This window comes from Octopus sinensis, linkage group LG26, assembly GCF_006345805.1.
Source record: "Octopus sinensis linkage group LG26, ASM634580v1, whole genome shotgun sequence".
Classification (NCBI taxonomy): domain Eukaryota; kingdom Metazoa; phylum Mollusca; class Cephalopoda; order Octopoda; family Octopodidae; genus Octopus; species Octopus sinensis.
The window spans coordinates 23,462,831-23,487,321 of NC_043022.1; the positions used below are offsets into that span (position 1 = coordinate 23,462,831).

At 39.5% G+C, this 24,491-nt stretch overlaps 1 protein-coding gene across 1 annotated transcript in view; it reads left to right on the forward strand.

Annotated features, from left to right (window-relative positions):
* The window catches only part of LOC115224760 (major vault protein), a 42,762-nt gene extending 22,204 nt beyond the window's left edge, over nt 1–20,558 (forward strand). The window contains exons 8-15 of the mRNA XM_029795661.2: nt 313–435; nt 1,317–1,469; nt 9,362–9,603; nt 12,106–12,303; nt 13,748–13,892; nt 15,111–15,322; nt 17,098–17,341; nt 19,800–20,558. Coding sequence (XP_029651521.1) covers nt 313–435; nt 1,317–1,469; nt 9,362–9,603; nt 12,106–12,303; nt 13,748–13,892; nt 15,111–15,322; nt 17,098–17,341; nt 19,800–20,153 — 1,671 coding nt within the window. The 3' untranslated portion in view covers nt 20,154–20,558. The remainder of the gene's footprint in view (nt 1–312; nt 436–1,316; nt 1,470–9,361; nt 9,604–12,105; nt 12,304–13,747; nt 13,893–15,110; nt 15,323–17,097; nt 17,342–19,799) is intronic.
* The last annotated feature ends 3,933 nt before the right edge of the window (nt 20,559–24,491 follow it).

Genomic DNA, 24,491 nt, shown 5'->3' on the forward strand with positions numbered 1-24,491 from the left:
CACTGCTCCTTACAGAAATACTGTAGATGTTGGTTTATACCCTCGTCTGACTTTAAAGCACAAACAACACCTATATCCTATTTTAATTCTCAAAAATTTTTATTCCCTTTCTAGTATTTTTGGTACTATTCATCATGCAGTCTACTGCAGTATCGATTGTCTACGCTGAAATGACCTGATCTGGGTTAAGGTTTAGGATTAGGGTTTGGGCCAGACTGCATTATTGACCAGGTAAACGGCATGTTAAAGTGGCACTGTATCCTTATCTAAATTTGTGTGTATTCATCTAAGGACTACATTGTTTATTTTCAGGGACCAAAATCGTTTTTCTTATTACCTGGAGAATTACTTCCTGATGGCATTCAGGACAATTATGTCCTCCATGAGGGACAGGCCCTTATTTGTTCTTGTAACGAAAATTTCCAGGATACACTTGTAAGTATTAATTGCTTCTTTAAGACTTTACTTCATCTTCAACATAGGCTTAACATCTGCTTTTCAGTTCGCATGAGTCAAATGGAATTCTGCTGTGGATTTTCTACGGCTGGATGCACTTCCTGTCAACAGTTTTTCCCAAAATTTAAAGGTCAAAATCCCTAGTGCATACTATATACGAGGTTAAAAATGAAAAATATTTTCTAAGCAATGTCCGAGTCTCTATTTGCTGTCCGGCAATGTTTATTCAGATGCATTTTGTGATGTCGGGCGCGAAGATACCTTAAGCTAAGCCCGAAAGCAATGAAGTCAAAAAAGAATCATCCATAACTCGCAGTAAGCAACATTTATTAAATGTTATTTCTTTATTTTCTGCAAACAAAATGTACAAAAAAGCTACACGTTTGCATTATGTTATATATACAATAATAATAAAGGACGTTAGTGTATACATTTTTACAAACCAAGGATGTTATATAGACCTCCTTGACTCAAGTTAGAGAAAGGGTGCGTATTACACACAAGGTTTAGGTTTTTCAGAAGTACAGCCCCCTAAGAATCCCCTGCATATTATACTCAAGGGCAGACTATACTCGAGGATTTACGGTATTCAGAATTGCTGGGTGCAAGAAGAGAAGTGTCTTTTTTCATACTTTCAATTTGAAGGTCAACTAGAATGTTAAGGAAATCATTCCTCAGGTAATAAATAATAAAGGAAATCTAATTGTTTATTAGTGGTTAAAATCTCTATTTTACCTTTTCAGTAAAACTGGGTCTCCAGTTGACCAGTTACTTTGTCATTCACCCTTTGCCTTAACATGAAGTAACTATTATGAAAGTACAATGTGTGGGTTTTTCATTCCTTTTTTCTTTTTTTCTAGAATGCTATTAACCGTAAACCAGGTGATCGATGGATGATTAGTGGTCCAATAGATTATGTCCCACCAGTTGAAGTTGAAATTATCAGAACAAATGAATCCATTGCATTAGATGAAAATGAAGGCTTGTACATAAGAAATATAAAGAGTGGAAAGGTAGGTGCATTTTCTGACTTGTCTTTATATATATATGTGTTTGACTAGGGCATGTGTGTATGTTCATGTGCATATGTGTATATCTTTGTGTGTGTGCGTGTTTCTTTATGTGAGTGTGTGGGTGGGTGAATTGGTGTATATATGTGTATGGCTTTGTGTTTGTCTTTGTATATGAGTGTTTGTGTCTTTGTGTATGCATGAATGTGTCTGTGTATGCATATGTGTCTGTGTATGCATGATGTGTCTGTGTATGCATGATGTGTCTGTGTATGCATGTGTGTGTGTCTGTGTATGCATGTGTGTGTATCTCTGTGTATGCATGTATGTGTGTCTCTGTGTATGCATGTGTGTGTGTCTGTATGCATGATGTGTCTGTGTATGCATGTGTATGTGTGTGCATGTGTCCGTGTATGTCTGTGTCTTTCTGTATGGATGTGTCTTCATGCATGTATGTGTATACCTGTGTGTGCATATTGATATATGGGTGTATGTATATGTGTATTCCGCAGGCTCATACCCATTATATAAACTTTAAGTTGAATCAATGGGGGTCTTTGAATTATTAATACATACAGATGGATTTTAACCTACAGTCTGCATAATGTGATGGTGAGGGATTGTTTTATGGTGGATTGTTGAAGGCACATGGCTAAGTGGTTAGGGTATTCAGTTCATAATTGTAAGGTCGTGAGTTCAGGTCCTGGTGGCGTGTTGTGTCCTTGAGCAAGACACTTTATTTCATGTTGTTCCAGTCCACTCAGCTGCCAAAAATGAGTTTTGCCTGTATTCCAAAGAACCAGGCTTATCACATTCTGAATCATGCTGAATCTCACTGAGAAATACATTAATGGTATGCATGTCTGTGAAGTGCTCAACGGGATTCAAGCCTCTTCTCCTTATCTCCTCAAAGACATACATCATCTCGAAAGAGTCCAGAAGCTGGCTACCCGTATGGTTCTTGGTCTCAAGCATTTGTCTTATGAAGAAAGGCTGAAGACGCTCGACCTTTATTCTCTAGAAAAACGCTGCCGCCGTGGTGATCTCATTCTTGCTCACAACATCATAAGCGGAAAGTGTAACCTCTCAAAAGAGCTGTTCTTCACTCCTGCTCCAGAGCATCGGCTGCGAGGTCACTCCGAAAAGCTCTATCTGTGACGATTTCATCTCAATCGAAGGAGAGGGGCTTTCTCCATCCAGGTTGCGGATCCATGGAATAAGCTGCCGGACGAGATAGTGAAGATGCTGACGACCGCTCGGTTCAAAGTCTCTCTTGACCAGAAATGGCCTGAACTCTTTGCATGAACACCACCCTGTACATAACTCCATGTCCCCCTACATGGCCTTGCTTTTTGAGCCAAAAAATTAACTTAACTTAACTTAACTTGCACGTTAATTTCATGAACAGACTGCTCTGTTGATTGGATCAACTGGAACCCATATCATCATAACCAAAGGAGTGCCAGTTTATTTTTTTTTTATGGCAGACTGTAGTATAATCATGAGGACGTCTGTAGCATGCGAGTAGTGAGTGAAGCTGAGCGTGAGATGTTTCAGTTACTGTGGAGTGGAGCATGTTGTGAGTGCAGCTGAGCATGTGTGTGTGTGTGTGTGTGTGTGTGATTTGTGAGTGTAGCAGTAGTGAAATGTGCTACTCAAAGTGGTGTTCCGTGGACCGGTGCCAGTCCGTGAGCCTTCAGCTGCTGGTGTGCAGCGAGTTTCCATAAAAGAAAGAAAGATTATACAATACTTATAAAAAGCTTACAAAATATGGATCTTTTCGGTTTGAACGGCAGTTTTTAACACAATTTCTAAGTAACTAAAAAAATTTTAAACTTCGTATACTGGTAGAATGTATTTATAAAACATCTTTTTCTCTTGGCTTTATTGAGAAAATTCTATAGTTTGTGAGATATTTGTAGTATTTTTCTTCAATTTCTGCAATTTCAACCAATCAATGACATCTATTGAGTTAAAAAGCATTCTGTGCCATATAAATATGTCCCTCGTTGAAGAAACAGATTGGGTTTATTTACATTTGTGAGGAAAATAAGATACCCTTCCCTCACCCCTAACCCTAAATCATCATCATCATCATACGTCCGCTTTCTATGCTAGCATGGGTTGGACGGTTCAACTGGGGTCTGGGGAGCCCGAAAGCTGCACCAGTCCAGTCAGATCTGGCAGTGTTTCTACAGCTGGATGCCCTTCCTAACGCCAACCACTCCGAGAGTGTAGTGGGTGATTTTATGTGCCACCGACACAGGTGCCAGACGAGGCTGGCAAACGGCCACGCTCGGATGGTGTTTTTTATGTGCCACCGACACAGGTGCCAGACGAGGCTGGCAGACGGCCACGCTCGGATGGTGTTTTTTATGTGCCACCGACACAGGTGCCAGACGAGGCTGGCAGACGGCCACGCTCGGATGGTGTTTTTATGTGCCACCGACACAGGTGCCAGACGAGGCTGGCAGGCGGCCACGCTCGGATGGTGTTTTTATGTGCCACCGACACAGGTGCCAGATGAGGCTGGCAAACGGCCACGATCGGATGGTGCTTGTTACGTGCCACAGCACGGAGGCCAGTCGATGCGGTACTGGCTACGGCCACGCTCGGATGGTTTTCTTATGTGCCACGTGCCACCGGCACCGGCACCACAAAGATACAAATTCCATTGATGTTCATCTATTTTGATTTGTTTTGATTTTCACTTGTCTCAACAGGTCTTCACAAGTGTCACAAGAAGGAAGGTATGCACAGGTGGACCGACCACGTCCCAGGCAGGGGCCATGGGTTATGGTCTCACTAGTCTTGCCGGGTCTTCGGATGGTGTTTTTATGTGCCACCGACACAGGTGCCAGATGAGGCTGGCGAACGGCCACGATCGGATGGTGTTTGTCATGTGCCCACCGCACTGACTACGGCACTGATGGATTTCTTATGTGCCACAGGCACTGGTACCACAAGATACAAATTCCATTGATGTTCATCTATTTTGTCTATTTTGATTTGATTTGATTTGATTTTCACTTGCCTCAACCGGTCTTCGATGGATTTCTTATGTGCCACAGGCACTGGTACCACAAGATACAAATTCCATTGATGTTCATCTATTTTGTCTATTTTGATTTGATTTGATTTGATTTTCACTTGCCTCAACCGGTCTTCACAAGTGTCACAAGAAGGAAGGTATGCACAGGTGGACTGACTAGTCTTGCCGGGTCTTCGGAAGGTGTTTTTATGTGCCACCGACACAGGTGCCAGATGAGGCCGGCGAACGGCCATGATCGGATGGTGTTTGTTACGTGCCCACAGCACGGAGGCCGGTCGATGTGGAACTGGCTACGGCCACGTTCGGATGGTTCTCTTGTGTGCCACCGGCACTGGTACCACAAAGTGTGTGCCACCGGTACCACAAAGATACAGATTCCATTGATGTTCATCTATTTTGATTGATTTGATTTGATTTGATTTGATTTTCACTTGCCTCAGCAGGTCTTCACAAGTGTCACAAGAAGGAAGGTATGTACAGGTGGACTGACTACGTCCCAGGTAGGGCCCACGGGTTATGACCTGACTAGTCTTGCCGGGTCTTCGGATGGTGTTTTTATGTGCCACCATGTTCCCACAGCACAGAGGCCAGTCGATGCGGTACTGGCTACGGCCACGTTCGGATGGTTTTCTTGTGTGCCACAAGATACAAATTCCATTGATGTTCATCTATTTTGATTGATTTTCACTTGCCTCAGCAGGTCTTCACAAGTGTCACAAGAAGGAAGGTATGCACAGTGGATCGACTACGTCCCAGGTAGGGGCCACGGGATATGGCCTGACTAGTCCTGCCGGGTCCTCTCATGCACAGCACACTTCCATAGGACTCGGTCTTCAGTCATTTCCTTGGTGAGACCTAAAGTTCGAAGGTCGTGAGAGATTGAAATGCAATAGATCGATTCTAGGGTCATAATAATGGGTGACAATTTCATATGACACCGCTAGAAAAAACTGCTGTTCAAACCGAAAAGATCCCAAAATATTGTATTATTTGTTTACAAAATAAATATAAGATAAAAAGAAATTGTCAAATTTTATTATATTCATTACATATATTGTTTCCGGTATAAATTAATATTTCTAAGAAATATTACCAGTCCTTGGCACATTGAAAAAAAAAAACTGCCGGTACACTACATCTGATAGTTTGAAAAGCATTGGTGCAGAGCATAATTTGTGAGTGTGGCACTGAGGAAATGTAGAATGTGAGTCATGAGTGTAGTAGTGTAGCGGTGAGGAAATATGTAGTGTGATTTCTGAGTGTGGCGATGAAGAAGTGTAGAGTGTGAATCACGAGTGTAGCTGTAAGAAAATGTGTAGTGTGACTTTTTTTTCTGAGTGTAGCAATGAATAAATGTGGAGTGTAGAGTGTGAATTATGAGTGTAGCTGAACATGAAATGCTTCAGCTAGTGCATAATGTCGTAACAGTAGTAAGGAGATATGTAGTATAGGGAAAGTGGGACATGATCTGAGAATGTGAGTGAAAGTAAATTTGCAATGCGTCAGACAGCATGTGCATTGATGTGTGTGTGTGTGCATGTGCATGGGTGTAATATGTGCGGTAGTGATACTTGCATAGACTTGTGATTATGAGTGATTGGGGGTTGCTTGGAAATGAATGAAAACGAGCCATGTGATGATAGCGTAGCGTTAACTGACAACAGATGATTGTGTTAGCGGTAACGATGGTTTTAGTGTAATGGTAATACTTATGAAAGGCAGCGAGCTGGCAGAATTGTTAGCACGCCGGGCAAAATGCGTATCTGTATTTCGTCTGCCGTTACGTTCTGAGTTCAAATTCCGCCAAGGTAGACTTTGCCTTTCATCCTTTCAGGGTCAATAAATTAAGTACCAGTTACGCACTGGGGTTGATGTAACTGACACTAAATACCTATGTCTGTCCTTGTTTGTCCCTTCTATGTTTAGCCCCTTGTGGGTAATAAAGAAATAGGTAGTACTTATGATTGTGTAGTGCTTATGAAAGGTGGTGAGCTGGCAGAATCGTTAGCACGCCGGGCGAAATACGTAGCCATATATATATATATATATATATATATATATACATACACATACATACAGACAAGGCTTCTTTCAGTTTCTATCTACCAAATCTACTCACAAAGATCTGGGTGGGCTAGGTCTATAGGAGAAGACATTTGCCCAAGACATCAACACAGTGGGACTGAACCCAAAACCATGTGGTTGGAAAACAAGCTTCTTACCACACAGCTGTGTCTGATCTCATCTTTCTACTTGCATGACTGAGCTAAGGTAAGTTATATGTCAGCTGTTGTGTAGGAGTGGTTTGCTATGCAGTGACTTGTACTATTGATAAATTACTACTGTCCCATGTACTAGGTCAGCTCTTAGTTTTATTGTTGTTAGCAACCATCCTCTATAAATATATCATTTTCTCAAACAGAATCAGGACACAGGAAGAAACCACAAACAAAGTTACCAGCCCAGTTATTTAGTTCAAAGTCATTTACATACAAATGTACTGTATGCATCATCTGATAGCATGTTGAGTGTTATATAGTAATGAGGTCATGTATGGAGTGTTACATGGTTGTGAGCACATAATGTGTAGTATTTTATGTTGCTGATGTTGCTTTCTAACATGGCCAGATGGAGCAGACTTATGATAAGCATTCCAACTCTGAACCTATCTTTTTATTTAAAACAAAATTTTTATATTTTTAGTACAAAAAAATAAATAAATGCACCCTTTTTAAAGCCTAGCCAGGCTCATGGGCCCGGTTTCCGTGGCGTATGTGTTCCCCAGTACGATGGGAAGCCAGTCCATCGCAGCGTTACTCATTTTTGCCAGCTGAGTGGACTGGAGCAATGTGAAATGAAGTGTTTTGCTCAAGAACACAATGCATCGCCCGGTCCAGGAATCAAAATCACAATCTTATGATCATGATGCTGACACCCTAACCACTAAGCCATGTGCCTCCACATTTTTTTTTTGTACAAACATAATTTATTTATGACTTTAATATTCATATCTTTACCTTTTTTGGTTTCAAATTCTGGCACAAGGCCAGAAATTTCTGGGAAATGGGTAAGTCAATTACATTGACCCCAGTACTCAACTGGTACATATTTCATCAACCCCAAAAGGATGAAAGGCAAAGCTGACCTCAGCAGAATTTGAACTCAGAATTGTAAAGACATGAAATGCCACTAATCATTTTATCTGGCATGCTAATGATTCTGCCAGCTCACCACCTTAAACATCTACTTAATAATGGTTTCAAATTTTGGTAGAAGGTCAGCAATTTCAGGGAGTGAGTAAGTCAGCTGCATAGACCCCAGTGCTCAACTGCTATTTATTTCATCCTTATCATCATCATTTAACGCCCACTTTCCATGCTAGCATGGGTTGGACGATTTGACTGAGGTCTGGCGAACCACACTCCAATCTGATCTGGCAGAGTTTCCGCAGCTGGATGCCCTTCCTAATGCCAACTACTCTGAGAGTGTAGTGGGTGCTTTTACATGCCACCAGCACGAGGGCCAGTTGGTTTTACTGGCAACGGCTACGCCCAAATGGTGCTTTTGAAAGCTGCAGCACTGTGAGAAAGTACATTGTGACCAGTGGCATATGACAACAGACTTTTGTCTGGTCAATGCACCAATACACACACGTGTGTGTGTGTGTGTGTGTTTATTTTTATGTTCAGTTATAATAATAATTAAAAAAAAAATAAAATGGCGCAGGAGTGGCTGTGTGGTAAGTAGCTTGCTTGCTAACTACATGGTTCCGGGTTCAGTCCCACTGCATGGCACCTTGGGCAAGTGTCTTCTACTATAGCCTCGGGCCGACCAAAGCCTTGTGAGTGGATTTGGTAGACGGAAACTGAAAGAAGCCTGTCGTATATATGTATATATATATATATATATGTATGTATGTGTGTCTGTATTTGTCCCCCTAGCATTGCTTGACAACCGATGCTGGTGTGTTTATGTCCCCGTCACTTAGCGGTTCGGCAAAAGAGACCGATAGAATATGTCCCAGGGTCGAGTTGCTCGATTAAAAGGCGGTGCTCCAGCATGGCCGCAGTCAAATGACTGAAACAAGTAAAAGAGTAAAGAGTATCCTGAAACACTAATTTAAACAATTTTGTCTTAATCTGATATGTTACAATATACTTTCGTATGGCTTAGCTGGCTGAAACTTCAAAGTCACTGTCAACAATATTCTTGTTTATATGCACAAGCATGACATATACATACATACATAAAGAGACACACATATATACATTGTGAATTATCTCTTGCTGTCATTGCAAGACAGTGAAAGCTTTAGTGCAGCTGTTTGACTTGTTAGAAATAGCAGCCAAATCACACCCTACCATCTTAAAAAGAAGTAAAAGTACATAGGATAATGTACTAGTCACATTCATCATCATCATCATCGTTTAACATCTATTTTCCATGCTAGCATGGGTTGGACAGTTCGACCGGGGTCTGGGAAGCCAGGAGGCTGCACCAGGCTCAAGTCTGATCTGGCAGTGTTTCTACAGCTGGATGCCCTTCCTAACGCCAACCACTCCGTGAGTGTAGTGGGTGCGTTTTACGTGCCACTGGCACGGAATTGGCCACGTTCAGATGGTGCTCTTTATGTGCCACCACACAGGTATCACAACTACAATTTCCATTTGATTTTTTGATGTTGATGTACTTGACTCAATGTCTGAATAAATGTTATGTCTGGAATGTCTTTGATCTAGGGCTAAATAACAACACTTATGATCGTTATATGCATTTTGATTATTTTGCCTAACTTTTGTTTGTTTTTCAACTCATTTCTAAACTTTGATTTTTTTGGTGGCAGGTGAGATTAGTGAGTGGAACCTCATATATATTAAATGAAAATGAAGAACTTTGGGAGAAAGATTTACCATCTGCTGTAGAAGATCTGCTTGGCCTGGAACATGATCCTTTAGCCGAGCGAGGTACCAGAGCTAAATCTTCTGACTCGTCTCATAAGAAACGGAATAAGACATTGGCTGTAACTTATAGAGTTCCCCATAATGCAGCTGTGCAAATTTATGATTATAAGCAGAAGAAAGCAAGGTAAACTTTTGTTCTGCTATATCCATCCATCCATCTTCTCTGCTCACTATTTCTGGGAGGGTCATAGGGGTAGAGTCCTCAGGCACCTTCTCCATAAGGTCCTATCAGAAGCAGCTGTCATTTCACTCACCGGCTAGATTCTCAAGCATGACCAACTGAAGCTATGGATTATCCAGCCATTTCATTCTTAGTCCATCCTTAGGTCTTCTGCTGGTTGGCTTGGCTTGAAAAATCTATCTTGCAATTCTTCCCTGCAACATTCTAATCACGTCTGTAGTACCAGAGCTATGAACTCTCAATGCAGGAAAGTAGTGACTCAACCTGGAGAGGATTTGCTAATCTCCGAGCTATGCATCCTGTTGAGTAACATTACTCCAGAGCTTGACCTCTTCATAGCATGGGATCTTTCGAGCCCTGAAAGGCATTTGAAGAGCTGGTCACGTGCTGCAGCAATGTCTCATTTCAGCATTGGCTCCATTTTTCACTCATCTATTAGGAATGTTCAAGTACCACTTCAAACTTGCATGTGACCTGCAGGTTTTTTGACAAACATGGCATTGAAACTGGTCATCTGAAATATATATATATTGTTTGAAGTGATGTAGAGATTTGATTTATTTAGAAAAAGGAAGTACTCAGAATTTTAGATAATTCTTTATTAACACTTTCACCTCATTCATGGAAACTCCTCAGATATAAATTTTATAGAAAATTACTTTGCCTTTATACAAATCTAAAAGCTGATGTTTTTTGTTTTGTTTCATTATCTATATACACATACGTACATATAGATAACTAAACAAAACAAACATACTCTTATATATTAAGTAATGAGAAAATGGATTTGGTGTTAAATTTTATTCTGTATACAATATTCACTTTGCTATATTCTTCTATGTACTCAACACTTAAACACACTAATCGATTTATACCCATTAGTCCAAAATATCATCATCATCGTTTAACGTCTGCTTTCCATGCTAGCATGGGTTGGACGATTTGACAGTACTGGTGAACCAGATGGCTGCACCAGGCTCCAATCTGATCTGGCAGAGTTCCTACAGCTGGATGCCCTTCCTAATGCCAACCACTCCAAGAGTGTAGTGGGTGCTTTTACGTGCCACCAGCATGAGGGCTAGTTAGGCGGTACTGGCAACGGCCACGCTCAAATGGTGTTTTTTATGTGCCACCTGCATAGGAGCCAGTCCAGCGGCACTGGCAACGACCTCATTCAAATGTTTTTTCACGTGCCAGTAAGGCAACGCTGGTAACGATCACGCTCGGATGGTGCTTTTTACGTGAAAATGCTAATAAGTCCAGCGGCACTGGCAATGACCTCGCTTGAATGTTTTTTCACATGCCACCAGCACAAGTGCCAGTAAGGCGACACTGGTAACGATCATCCAAAATATGAATTATATATATATATATACACACACACACAGTTTCCATTTGTCATATCTACTTACAAGGCTTTGGATGGCTTGGGGCTATAGTAGAAGACATTTGCCCAAGGTGTCACACAATGAGACATTGGGAAGCAAATATTACCATACAGGCACACCGTAGAAATATATTCATTGGTGAATGTATTCGGTTTCATGTAGAAATCAGTTCAGTTCCATGTAACACTATTCACTCTAATGTGGTACTATTTTATATCGTGGGATAGTTCTATATTACCTGGCATAGTTCAGTAACACATGACTCAATAGTGTGTCACGTGACACAAGAAAAATTTGGGAGAAGAAAAGAATTACAATTTTAAAATGACAAATTTTTGTAACCTTAATGACCCTTTCTACTAGAAATTATGAGGCGGGGCTAGTCAATTACATTGATGCCAGTGTTCAACTGGTCCTTATTTTTTTATTAACCCCAAAAAGGATGAAAGGCAAAGTTGACCACCTTGGTGAAATTTGAACTTAGAATGTAGACAGATGAAATGCCATGAAGCATTTTGTCTGGTGTGCTAATGATTCTGCCATCTCACTGACTTAATAATAATAATAATTTCTCGTTTGCACAGTCCCAGTAACTTTCGTCGCCCTTTTCAAGCCTAGCCAGGCTCATGGTCCTGGTTTCCCGGTTTCTGTGGCATATGTTTTCCCCCCAGCTGGACGGGATGCCAGTCCATCGTAGCATTACTCAAGAAACAGGAAGAGAGAGTGAGAGAAAGTTGTGGTGAAAGAGTACAACAGGGGTCGTCACCACCCCCTGCCGGAGCCTCGTGGAGCTTTAGGTGTTTTCGCTCAATAAACACACACAACGCCCGGTCTGGGAATCGAAACCGCGATCCTCCGAGCGTGAGTCCGCTGCCCTAACCACTGGGCCATTGCGTCTCCACCCCAGTAACTTTACTAGGATTTTATTGTATTGACACTCCCGAATTATAAAAAACAAAGTTGACCCCAGGATTTGAGCTCAGAATTTAAAGAACCAAAGCAAATACCATGTAGTATTTTGTATAATGCTAATGCAAATATTATTTATTTTTCACAGAGTGACCTTCGGACCTGACCTTGTTATGCTTCAACCTGATGAACAGTTTACTCAGTTGCGCTTATCTGGAGGCAAACCCAAGAAACCTAACATGATTCGTTCTCTATGTCTGCTGCTTGGACCGGATTTCTGTACAGATATCATCACAGTTGAAACGTCTGACCATGCACGATTACAGCTTCAGGTCTCCTACAACTGGTGAGTAGAAATTGATGCGGGCCAATGCTTCAAACTTACTATAATGCTAGTGAAGGCACATGGCTTAATGCTTAGGGTATTCAGCTCATGATCTTAAGCTTGTGAGTTCAATTTCTGGCGGAATGTGTGTGTATGCATGTATATATTTATGTGTGTGCATGTATGTGTGTGTGTGTGTATATATATATATATATATATATATATTATTCAAAGAAATTCCAACTCTGTTTTTTATGTTTTATTTATATTCTTTATAATATTAATGTAGAACATATAGTATAAATAATATATATATATAGTAAAATGAAATGAATTGAAGTGTTGATTGTCTTTTTGAATAGATGAAATGTTGAACATAAAATATTAGGGGACTAATATTTTATATTCAACATTTCATCTATTCAATGTACTGTATATATAATATATATATTATTTATACTATATACTCTATATATATTATTTATACTATGTATTCTATATTCTACATTAATATTATAAAGACTATAAATAAAACATAAAAAACAGAGTTGGAATTTCTTTGAATAATATATATACCCCTATACACAATCATACAAACCCTTTATATATATATATATATATATATATATATATATATAATATATATACATAGTGAGAAATTACAAAAAAAGAACAAAAGACGAAGACGGGTGTGTAAACAACAAACAGATATATTAGTTTAACGCTTGGGAAGTGAGAAAGTCTTTTACATTTCGAGCCTATGCTCTTCGTGACACAGAAATAAACAGGGGGAGAAAATAGAAAAAGGTTTAGTGGCTAGCGATCTATTTATACATATATACACATGTGTGTTTGTGTGTATATATATATATACATACACACATGTTCTTTTATTCTTTTACTTGTTTCAGTCATTTGACTGCAGCCATACTGGAGCATTACCTCCAGTATGGCTGCAGACACGCACACACACATATATATGCATATCTATATATAAATATATATATATATTTATATACACTGGGGGACTGGCCTGGTTTCCTGCTTTCCCAATGGCAAGTGGGCCCCTGCGCCATTATAGTCCACCATACTGCAGTCCCGTGACTTTGCCATATCCCTGACAGGGTGGTTGGACAGGTGCTGTCCAACCACCTTGCCAGGGTATGGGTGTCTCTCCATGGGATATTTTCAAGATATTTGCATATCCATTAACTGAAGTTTATTTCTTATCACTGCCTTGCACTGATACTACTGTATATTTGTGTGTGTAAAAGCAGAAGTTCCAGTAAATGGATATAAGAATGTTATATAGTAATGTGATGCTGCGGAGGATGTAGAGGGGTGGTTATGTGAATATGATGTCAGAGTATGGTGTTGAGATGTAATGGTGAATTGATATCATGAGTGGTGTTTCAGAATTGATGTATGTAATATGATGTCGGGATATGACTGTTTGATATTTCAGGCATTTTCAAGTCGATGACAAAAACGACCCAGAGACTGCTGCCATGCTGTTCAGTGTACCAGATTTTGTTGGAGATGCCTGTAAAGCCATAGCTTCTCGGATTCGAGGTGCCGTAGCTGGTGTGAAATTTGATGATTTTCACAAGGTTAGACATTTTCGAACCTTATTTCTTCTTCTCATTCTTGTGAATAGTAGCAACCATCACTATTTCAGAATCATCATCATCGTTTAATGTCCATTTTCTATGCTAGCATGGGTTGGACGGTTCGACCAGGGTCTGGGAAGCCAGGAGGCTGCACCAGGCTCCAGTTTGATCTGGCAGTGTTTCTACAGCTGGATGCCCTTCCTAACGCCAACCACTCCGTGAGTGTAGTGGGTGCTTTTTACGTGCCACCAGCACAGGTGCCAGGGGAGGCTGGCAGCGGCCATGATCGGTTGGTGCTTTTTATGTGCCACTGGCACAGAAGCCAGTTAATGCGGTGCTGGCATCGGCCACATTCAGATGGTGCTTTTTACATGCCACCAGCACAGGAGCCAGTCAAGGCAGCACTGGCATTGGCCATGTTCGTATGGTGCTTTTTACGTGCCACTGGCATAGGTATCACAACTACTATTTCCATTTGATATTTATTTTGATGTTGATATTAGTATTGGAAGTTCACATGTTTTTCTTAGTAAACTCACATAGTGCTGGTAGTTGGCCTCCTTCTGATGATAATGCTGGATAGTAGATGGTTTTTAAATGTCTATATATAGGGGTTGGACAAAATAATGGAAACACCTAGCATCAAAGCATCATAATTTTTAAATACTCTTTACTCTTTTACTTGTTTCAGTCATTTGACTGCAGCCATGCTGGAGCACCACCTTTAGTCGAGCAAATCAACCCTAGGATTTATTCTTTGGAAGCCTAGTACTTATTCTATCGGTCTATATTGCCAAACTGCTAAGTTACGGGTACATAAACACACCAGCATCGGTTGTCAAGAGATGTTGGGGCAAACACAGACACACAAACATATACACACGCACACATACACATATATATGACGGGCTTCTTTCAGTTTTCGTCTACCAAATCCACTCACAAGGAAGAAGCCTGTCGTATGTGTATTTGTGTCTGTTTGTCCCCCACCACTACTTGACAACTGGTGCTGGTGTATTTATGTTCCCATAACTTAGCAGTTTGGTAACAGTTCCAAGTTTTAAAAAAATAATAATAAAAGTTCATGGGCTGATTCATTTGATTAAAATTCTTCAAGGCAGTGCCCCAGCATGGCTGTAGTCAATTGACTGAAACAAGTAAAAGACTCAAAGAATATATATACACACACATTTATAACTTTCTTTGTTTCTGCTTCAGAACTCTGCCAAAATCATTCGTGCCTCTGTTTTCGGCGTCACTGAAAATGCAAAAGTGCGTGAGCACTTCCTTTTCCCACAGAACAACCTTGTCATTACAAACATTGATATCCAGTCTGTTGAACCTGTTGACCAGCGTACACGTGATGCCCTCCAGAAATCTGTCCAACTTGCCATTGAGATCACCACCAACTCTCAAGAAGCTAATGCTAGGTTTGTTTCATTGAACAACTTTTATTTAATCCTTCGTTCAACCTGATTTATCTCTCTATATATAAACGGCAAAATGTCTGCGTGTGTGTCCTTTATACAAATCCACAATTTTTTAGTTAGAGAGCTCGCACTTTCTATGGTCATTCAAAACCGTCCAAGGGTGGTCATGCACATCTTTACATTTCCCCAGTCACCCCGCAAAGCCATTAAAAAATCAATAGAAGTGACTTTTTTGTGAATTTTCTATCCAAAACCCAATCAAAATGCCTGAAACTTGATACGCCAATTGAATGCCAGCTAGCTGTATGTGATTGGTCGGAGATTTGGACAGCACTCGTGTGTATGTACACACGCATGCAGCTGTATATGCATTTACTAGCACTATAACTAAAGAGTGTTCCAATTTATTATTATTACTACACCTGTTGTTTGATGGTAATTATTGTATTATTCAACTTGTTCCTGTGATTTGTATAACTCTTTTACTTGTTTCAGTTATTTGACCGTGGCCATGCTGGAGCACCACCTTTAGCCGAGTCAAACGACCCCAGGACTTATTCTTTGTAAGCCTAGTACTTATTCTATCGGTCTCTTTTGCCGAACTGCTAAGTTACGGGGACGTAAACACACCAGCATTGGTTGTCAAGCGATGTTAGAGGGACAAACACACACACACACACACACACACACACATATACGACGGGCTTCTTTTCAGTTTCCATCTACCAAATCCACTCACAAGGCTTTGGTCAGCCCGAGGCTATAGTAGAGGCCATTTGCTCAAGGTGCCACACAGTGGAACTGAACCCAGAAGGATGTGGTTGGTAAGCAAGCTACTTACCACACAGCCACTCTTATGAAAGAAGGTAATAACTTGAATGGCAAAAGATATATATATATATAGTTGGAATTTACAGAAAACAAAAGATGAAGAGAGGTGTATGAACAACAAACAGATGTATTTGTTTGACGCTTGGAAAAGTGAGAAAGTCTTTTATATTTTGAGCCTATGCTCTTTAACAGAAAGAAATAAGAGAAAATTAATAGAGAGAATAAAAAAAACTTGTGGATTTTGTGGTCAAGCATGTATGTGTGGTAAGTAGCTTGCTAACCAACCACATGGTTGCGGGTTCAGTCCCACTGCATGGCATCTTGGGCAAGTGTCTTCTGCTATAGCCCCGGGCCGACCAATGCCTTGTGAGTGGATTTGGTAGACGGAAACTGAAAGAAGCCTGTCGTATATATGTATATATATATATATGTGTGTGTGTTTGTCCCCCTAGCATTGCTTGACAACCGATGCTGGTGTGTTTACGTCCCCGTCACTTAGCGGTTCGGCAAAAGAGACTGATAGAATAAGTACTGGGCTTGCAAAGAATAAGTCTCGGGGTCGATTTGCTCGACTTAAAGGCGGTGCTCCAGCATGGCCACAGTCAAATGACTGAAACAAGTAAAAGAGTATATATAAATATATATATATATATCATCATCATCATCATCGTTTAATGTTTGTTTTCTATGCTGGCATGGGTTGGACAGTTTGACTTGTACTTATTTTATCGACCCCAAAGGGCAAAGTCAACCTTATTGGAATTGTGGAATTTGAACTCGGAAAGCAAAGATGACTGAAATATCATTAAGCATTTTTCCTTGTGTGCTAACAATCCTGCCAGTTCACCACCTTAAATATATGTATGTGTGTGTATATATATATATATGTGTGTATTATGTCAAGTCAGTCTTCCTAATATATCACACAAAATGTAAATTTGCAGACATGTGGCTGAACGTCTTGAACAAGAAGCCAAAGGAAACATGGAAAAACAGAAACTAAATGATGAGGCAACAGCTGAAGTGGCCCGAAGTGAACTTCTGGAACTGAAAGCTAAAAGTGCAGCTGTTGAGAGCACTGGTCAAGCGAAAGCAGAAGCCCAGTCACGAGCAGAAGCTGCTCGTATTGAGGGTGAAGCTGCTGTTGAACAAGCGAAATTGAAGACAGCTGCCGAGAAAATAGAATCGGTAAGTATTACACCTATTACATATCATCCTCATCATCGTTGCTTTTTAACCCTTTAGCATTTAAACCGGCCATATCCGGCCAAAAATATTCTACCTGTTTTATGTTCAAACTGGCCAGATCTGGTCTCTCACACCAACCCTACAATATCGTTTTAAAAATTAACAGCTACCTCATCAAAATCTCAAAGCTACAAGATAATGCCTGATTAATTCAATGTGGATGAAAAAGGATTCATTTTGGCAGAATAATGTGAACACTAAAGGGTTAACATCTACTTTTCCCATGAATTTATTAAGGTGGAGTTTCCACAGCTGGATGCCCTTCCTGACGCTAACCATCACAGTTCTATATTTAAGAGATGAGGAATTATGTACATTGTTTACAGTATTTACAATTGACGGGCATATGGCGTAGTGGTTAAGAGCGCTGGCTACTAACCCCAAGATTCTGAGTTTGATTCCAGGCAGTGACCTGAATAATAATGATAATAATAACAACAACATTGAAAAATACCTTAGGAATGAGAACCCAGGTTCAAAATTTCCCCAAGACACTTGAAGACACTTTTCAGCTCACCTTCATACACATGAAATGCAATGCTGAAACTAAGACATAACTACGAAGGGAATATGATTTACAAGATGCATTCCAGAAGTTTTCTGATGTATATAATTATATGTTGTCATATGGCAGTGTGGTTAAGACATCTTGGGCAAATGCATTCTAGGATATAGTCTCAAGTTGGTCAAAGCTTTGTGAATATAATTTGGTTGAGAGAAAATTATGGAGAAGTCTGTCAAAGGGGCAGTCCCTGTTTTTGGGTGGTGAACTTAATCTGTCATCCTGTTTAACATCAGCACATGGTTATGAGGTATTTTATTGGAGTCAACTCTGTTGCAAACAGATTTCTGGTTTGAGGATAATTGCTTCCCTTCCTTCTACCAATCTCAGAGGCTCAGAAAGGGCCACAAATGCTGTCTTTCCTTCTGCCAGTCTCAAAAGTGCAAAAAAAAAAACAAAAAAAAACAAAACAATAATGGATACTTCTCTTTCCTCCTCTAAGCTATTAAAAAAATTATTCATAGTTCAATCTAAAAGCTCTATTTATTGTTCATCTCATTATCTTTAACTACAGAAAGCAGTTTTATATACCAGTCTTTTGTTGGGGAATGTCATATTTGAAACTATTTTCTTCCTGTAGTAAAGATTGTTTGCCAACATAACATGGCAGTCCTGGTTTAGGACTAATGTTGCTGTAATTTAGCTCCAGGAGACATCATCTGGCTATACGACACAATCTGTGTCCTTATTTCTTTTAACAAGGTAATCTAGTACCCCCACTCAGCTCAAAACAATATTTGTGTATCACAATTCCTGGGTTATTTCCCTTCATCAGCACAGAATAATTGTTTGGCTAATTCCTGTTTGAAATATATAGTTTTCAAAGTGACAACTGGTCACTGATTTATAAATCGGCTAATTCCCATTCGAAATATATAGTTTTCAAAGTGACAACTAGTCACTGATTTATAAATTAGAAAATTACTATTTTCAAATAGTAATTACTAGATCCCCTTGTTCGAAAATATAAGGACACAGATTGTGTCGTATAGCCAGCTGGAGACGATGTCTCCTGGGGCTAAATTATAGCAAGATTAGTTCTAAGCTAGGACTGCCATGTTATATTGGCAAACAATCTTTACTACAAAGTACTGTTGCTGAATATCTCATTTGAGATTTAAAAATTGTAATTTTCTATTTTCTTCTTCTCGCTCTTTTTTTCTCTTTCTCTCTCTGGGTAACCATGTATAGCAAGACACCTGTTTCTGTCAAACTCAAACCTTTCATCATCTGACACAAGGTCACCGCCTCCAATGCCCCACCTCTCCTCTCAAAAATTCCTTGTCTGCTACATAAAAGGCATCCAGTCCACACTGTAAAGTGGTTGATATTTGAAAGGGCATCCAGCTGTAAAAACCATGCCAGAACTGACCTTGTCTGTGCTGGTGCCATGTAAAAAGCACTCAGTCTACTTTACAGGGTGGTTGGTGTTAGGAAGGGCATCAAGCTGTAAAAACCATGCCAAAACACATACAAAAGTCTGGCGCAGTCTTCTGTCTGGCTGGTTCCTGTCAAACTGTCCAACCCATGCCAGCATGGGAGATGGACGTTAAATGATGATGATATGTCAAGTTTATTGAGGGAAATGTGATTTTCAGAAAACACCAATTCTATTTTCAGGTAGATATTTGATATCATTACTGGAATAACCATGAAATTTCATTTCACAGTTAAGGGGTCAAAGGGATTTTTTATTATATCTGTTAGAAGAGGGAGCTTTTTGTATGTTCATAATGTCTTTGATGGAGTTGAACTCTTAACCTAAATTTCTTATAAAATCAATTTGTTAAGTATGGTATATGATATTCATTGTTTTATATTATTTTTTCCTTAAAGGAGGCAAAACTGGCCCAAATCACTCAAGCCCGCAATGCAGAACTGAAGTACATTGCTGAGAAGAATTCACTCGAGGTTAACAAGACCACCGAGATGGGTGATATTCAAATAAAGATGTTTGAGCGTATGATCGAGAGTCTTGGTACTGAAACTCTGAGAGCAATTGCCGTGTCTGGACAGGAGAGCCAGATGAAACTGCTCCAATCTCTTGGTATCAAGTCTACATTGATTACAGATGGAAGCACTCCAATCAACCTCTTTAATTTGGCTCAAGGCATGGTTGGAGGTTTCATCAACAATGGCCAAGAAAGACCTTATGATGCCAGCGTTGTATCACAGCGTGAATCAGAATAGACAACAAGATGTCTTGGATGAGACATATTTTCCCATTTGTTTTTCTTTTTTTATTTGTTTCTATCTCTTCTCATGCTCTTTCATGCTGCATGCAAATATATATATATCATATTTCATAATAGATACATACATATATGTAGTACCTTTAATTCCTGTCATATCATATCTACATACTTGTATCCTGGAATTTAGAGAAAGCTGTTTTCAGACTTCCATTGTAGTTTCTCAAGCAAAAGACAAACCTTGAAACCATGGTGCTGAAGTAACTACAGGCAATATATATATATATATGTATATATATAATGCTCTACAAGACTGCAAGTGCCTATTGAGTAATTTGTTCTTACTACATACTACATTGATTACAATATATATATATATATATATATAATATATGTAGGAATTTAAAAAAATTTTTACTGCTGCTATGTATAGAACCTTTCTTTACCTATCATGGCATTGTATACACACTTCTAATTATTCCTTATAATATTTAATATTATTGCAGTATTATTCATATCAATAAACTTTTTATAGAAGTTGCTGTGTCTTGTTCATTTATTCAAAATGATTTATTTTCCGGTATCCTTCCATATTACAGTTTTAAAGAAAGTGGCAAGCTAGCAGAGTCATTAGCATGTCATACAAAAATAGGCACTGGCGTGCCTATGTGGTAAGAATATTGCTTCCCAACCATATGGTTCTGGGTTCAGCCCCACAGCATGGAACCATAGGTAAATATCTTCTACTATAGCCTCAGGTTGTGGATTTTGTGGGTGAAAGCTGAAAGAAGCCCATCATATACTATATATATGTGTGTGTCTTTGTGTCTGTGTCCACTACCCCACTGTGTGACAACTGGTGTTGGTGTGTTTACATCCCCATAACTTAGTGGATCAGCAAAAGAGATTGAATGAAATAAGTACCAGTCTTGTGGGCAATAAAGAAATAAGAAATGGCAGCCATTCATCCCAGCTCACAACATTATCATCATCATTAAATGTCTGTTGTCCATGCTGGCATGGGTTGGATGGTTTGACCAGGGCTGGTGAGCTGGAAGGTTGCACCAGACTCCAATCCGATTTGGCATGGTTTTCTATGGCTGCATGCCCTTCCTAATGCCAACCGCTCTGAGAGTGTAATGGGTGCTTTTACATGCCACCACCCATGCCGATAAATAAATGGCACACAGCCACTGATTTTGCAACAAGCAAAGTTGCAAGATGTAAGTAGTAACTCTACTGAAAATTAATGGTTGTTCTGCATAAAACAGTATTACTACTCCTTTTAACCCCAGGAGGATACTTCCTCCAGCTGGTTAATGCTGCAATATCTGTATCTGATATCTTGCTGGTCCTGTTGCCTGTTAGATCAGAGCTGTTCACTCCCTTGTTTGCAATATTTCGGACAGATATTGTGTTGTTAACCAGCTGGAGAAGGTGTCTACTTTGGGTTAAAAAGAGTAGTAATATTGCCTTTTGAAATACAGGTCCCTACTCATTTTTACCAGCTGAGTGGATTGGAGCAAAGTGAAATAAAGTGTCTTGCTCAAGGACACAATGTATCGCTGGGGACTGAACTCATGAGCTTACAATCGTGAGCCAGGGGTTTAGGGAACTTTTTTGACAGAAACCTTTCTGTCAAATTTTATTTATGTGAGCATGTATTTGCATACATATTTTCATTTGTATATATGTGTATATTTGTATGTATATCTCTACTAATGTAGATATACATGTAATTTTATGTGTGCGTTTGTTTATCCTCCTTAAATAACCCTTATTTAGGGACCTTCTGAGCAGGCTGGGCTACTTGACCTGCAGAAAATTCTGACTTGGCCCCACCAGCAATGTCATGTGCTGTTTATATTGCAGCTAGAGTAATTCATACAGATAACATGAATTGGTGGTCAGCTAAGGTAGGGGAGACAACTCCTTCTAGATTTAGTTAAATTGGAGCAGATTTTGAAGTTTAAATTTTAAATCAAGAATAAAGATCAAGACATAATATTTCATTCTCCTTAAACATTAAAAAGATTATAAGATTTCCAGTTTTTTTAAACTTTTGGACGCCTTTGATTCCGATTTTATTCAGGATATAGGCATTTGATATCTAAAAACTCCTATCATATTACTCTTTTACTTGTTTCAGTCATTTGACTGTGGCCATGCTGGAGCACCACCTTTAGTCGAGCAAATCGACCCCAGGTCTTATTCTTTGTAAGCCTAGTACTTATTCTATTGGTCTCTTTTGCCGAACCGCTAAGTTGCGGGGACGTAAACACACCAGCGTCAAGCGAAGTTGGGGGGGGGGGGGCAAACACAGACATATACACACACACATATATATATATACGACGGGCTTCTTTCAGTTTCCATTTATGAGTCCACTCATAAGGCTCTGGTCAGCCCGAGGCTATAGTAGAAAACACTTGCCCAAGGTGCCACGCAGTGGGACTGAACCCGGAACCATGTGGATGGTAAGCAAGCTACTTACCACACAGCCACTCCTACACCTATATATTTATGATTTAATATTATTAGGAATTGTATAAAAAAATATTTAAATATTTTGTGTACAGTTCATTCCACATAAATTTTAACAAAATCTTATATCCTGTTGAGAACCACTGATCCTTCAGGAACTTTTCCCTACAAGGGTTATATAAAAAGTATATGTGACCGCGTGTGTACCGTTGGCGATTTTTTTTCCTCTGTCTTCCCTTCTCCTATGTTTCCGACGAAGAGCTCCGCTCGAAACGTTAAACCCTCCTTCTTTCCTGAGCGTCCAATAATACTATATTTGTTTCACGTCCTCGCGTTGTTGTGTTTTTTGTGCTTTCTGTTTGGATTAACTTTATATAAAAAGTAGTTTTAGCACCAACTTTCAGAGTGTGTGGCAATCTGTGAACCTGCTACACACAATTTCTTATATCTGTTTTCACACTCTGCTCAGCTTGAACATGTCAATTTAGCAGGCCAAAATGAATTTGCTGTGTATATTTTCTCATGTCTTACTCTCTTTTACTTGTTTCAGTCATTTGACTGTGACCATGCTGGAGCACCGCCTTTGGTCGAGCAAATCGACCCCAGGACCTTATTCTTTGTACTTATTCTTTGTACTTATTCTATCGGTCTCCTTTTGCTAAACCATTAAGTTACGAGGACGTAAACACACCAGCATTGGTTGTCAAGCAATGTTGGAGGAACAATCACAGACACACAAACATACACACACACACATATATACGACGGGCTTCTTTCAGTTTTCATCTACCAAATCCATTCACAAGGCTCTGATCAGCCCGAGTCTATAGTAGTTGGACTGAACCCGGAACCATGTGGTTCGTTAGCAAGCTACTTACCACACAGCCACTCCTACGCCTAAATAATATACGAATATATTTTGACGATTCTTTGCTTCTATGTTTACATACTTTTCACTTCACTGATCAGGCAACCTTTGAAGTATATTGTTTACAATTAACATATATGATTCCCTTCATTCATTATTGCATCACTTCCGCCTATCTTCATTATATCCTACCGGCGTATCTCCTTTCAGAATTTTCATGGTTAATAACGTGCTTAATGTACGTTTGTGTATTGTTGCGCGCGCGCGCACACAACGTTATTCTAAGTCAGTGGTTTTCAATCAGGGTTCCGCAAGAAATTACAAAACTGCTAAAATCGGCAGTAATTTTTAATTCTCCTGTGCAGATATGTGTGCATAAGACTATTAAATTATTGCACAGGGGTTCCTCGAGCCAGTGGAATGTTTCCTTGGGGTTCCGCTCCAGCAAAAAGTTTGAAAAGCACTGTTCTAAGTTATGTCTAATCGCATTGAAAACACGACGTTAAACTCGGATTAAAGATGGTATCATATCCAAGATTTTGATTAGCTATGATTGATTTATTAACGTACGTGTGAGTGTGATAGAATGAGAGAGATTTTTTTTTCTTTTTCTTGTGATATTTTATTTATTTATTATTTTGATTTGCTTAAATTTCCGTGTAAAGGTGATAAGCTATCAGAGTGATAAAGGTAATATTTATTACCCCGATACCGAAACAAACTAAAAACAAAACAGGAAAAAAGGCAAGAAACAACACGTAAAATTATTTTCAAGTCTCCATAAATTAGAAGAACCGATTTAAGCTTGGTAGATAATACAAAATAAATCGCACTTTCAACTCTAGTAGGCTTTTAAAAACCATTTTTGAAATGTCCACTCTCTCGGACTAGACTGACACAGCTTGGCACCAGTGAAGTTACAACTCATTTCAACAGTTGAGTGAACTGGAGCAACGTGAAATAAAGTGTCTTGCTCAAGAACAC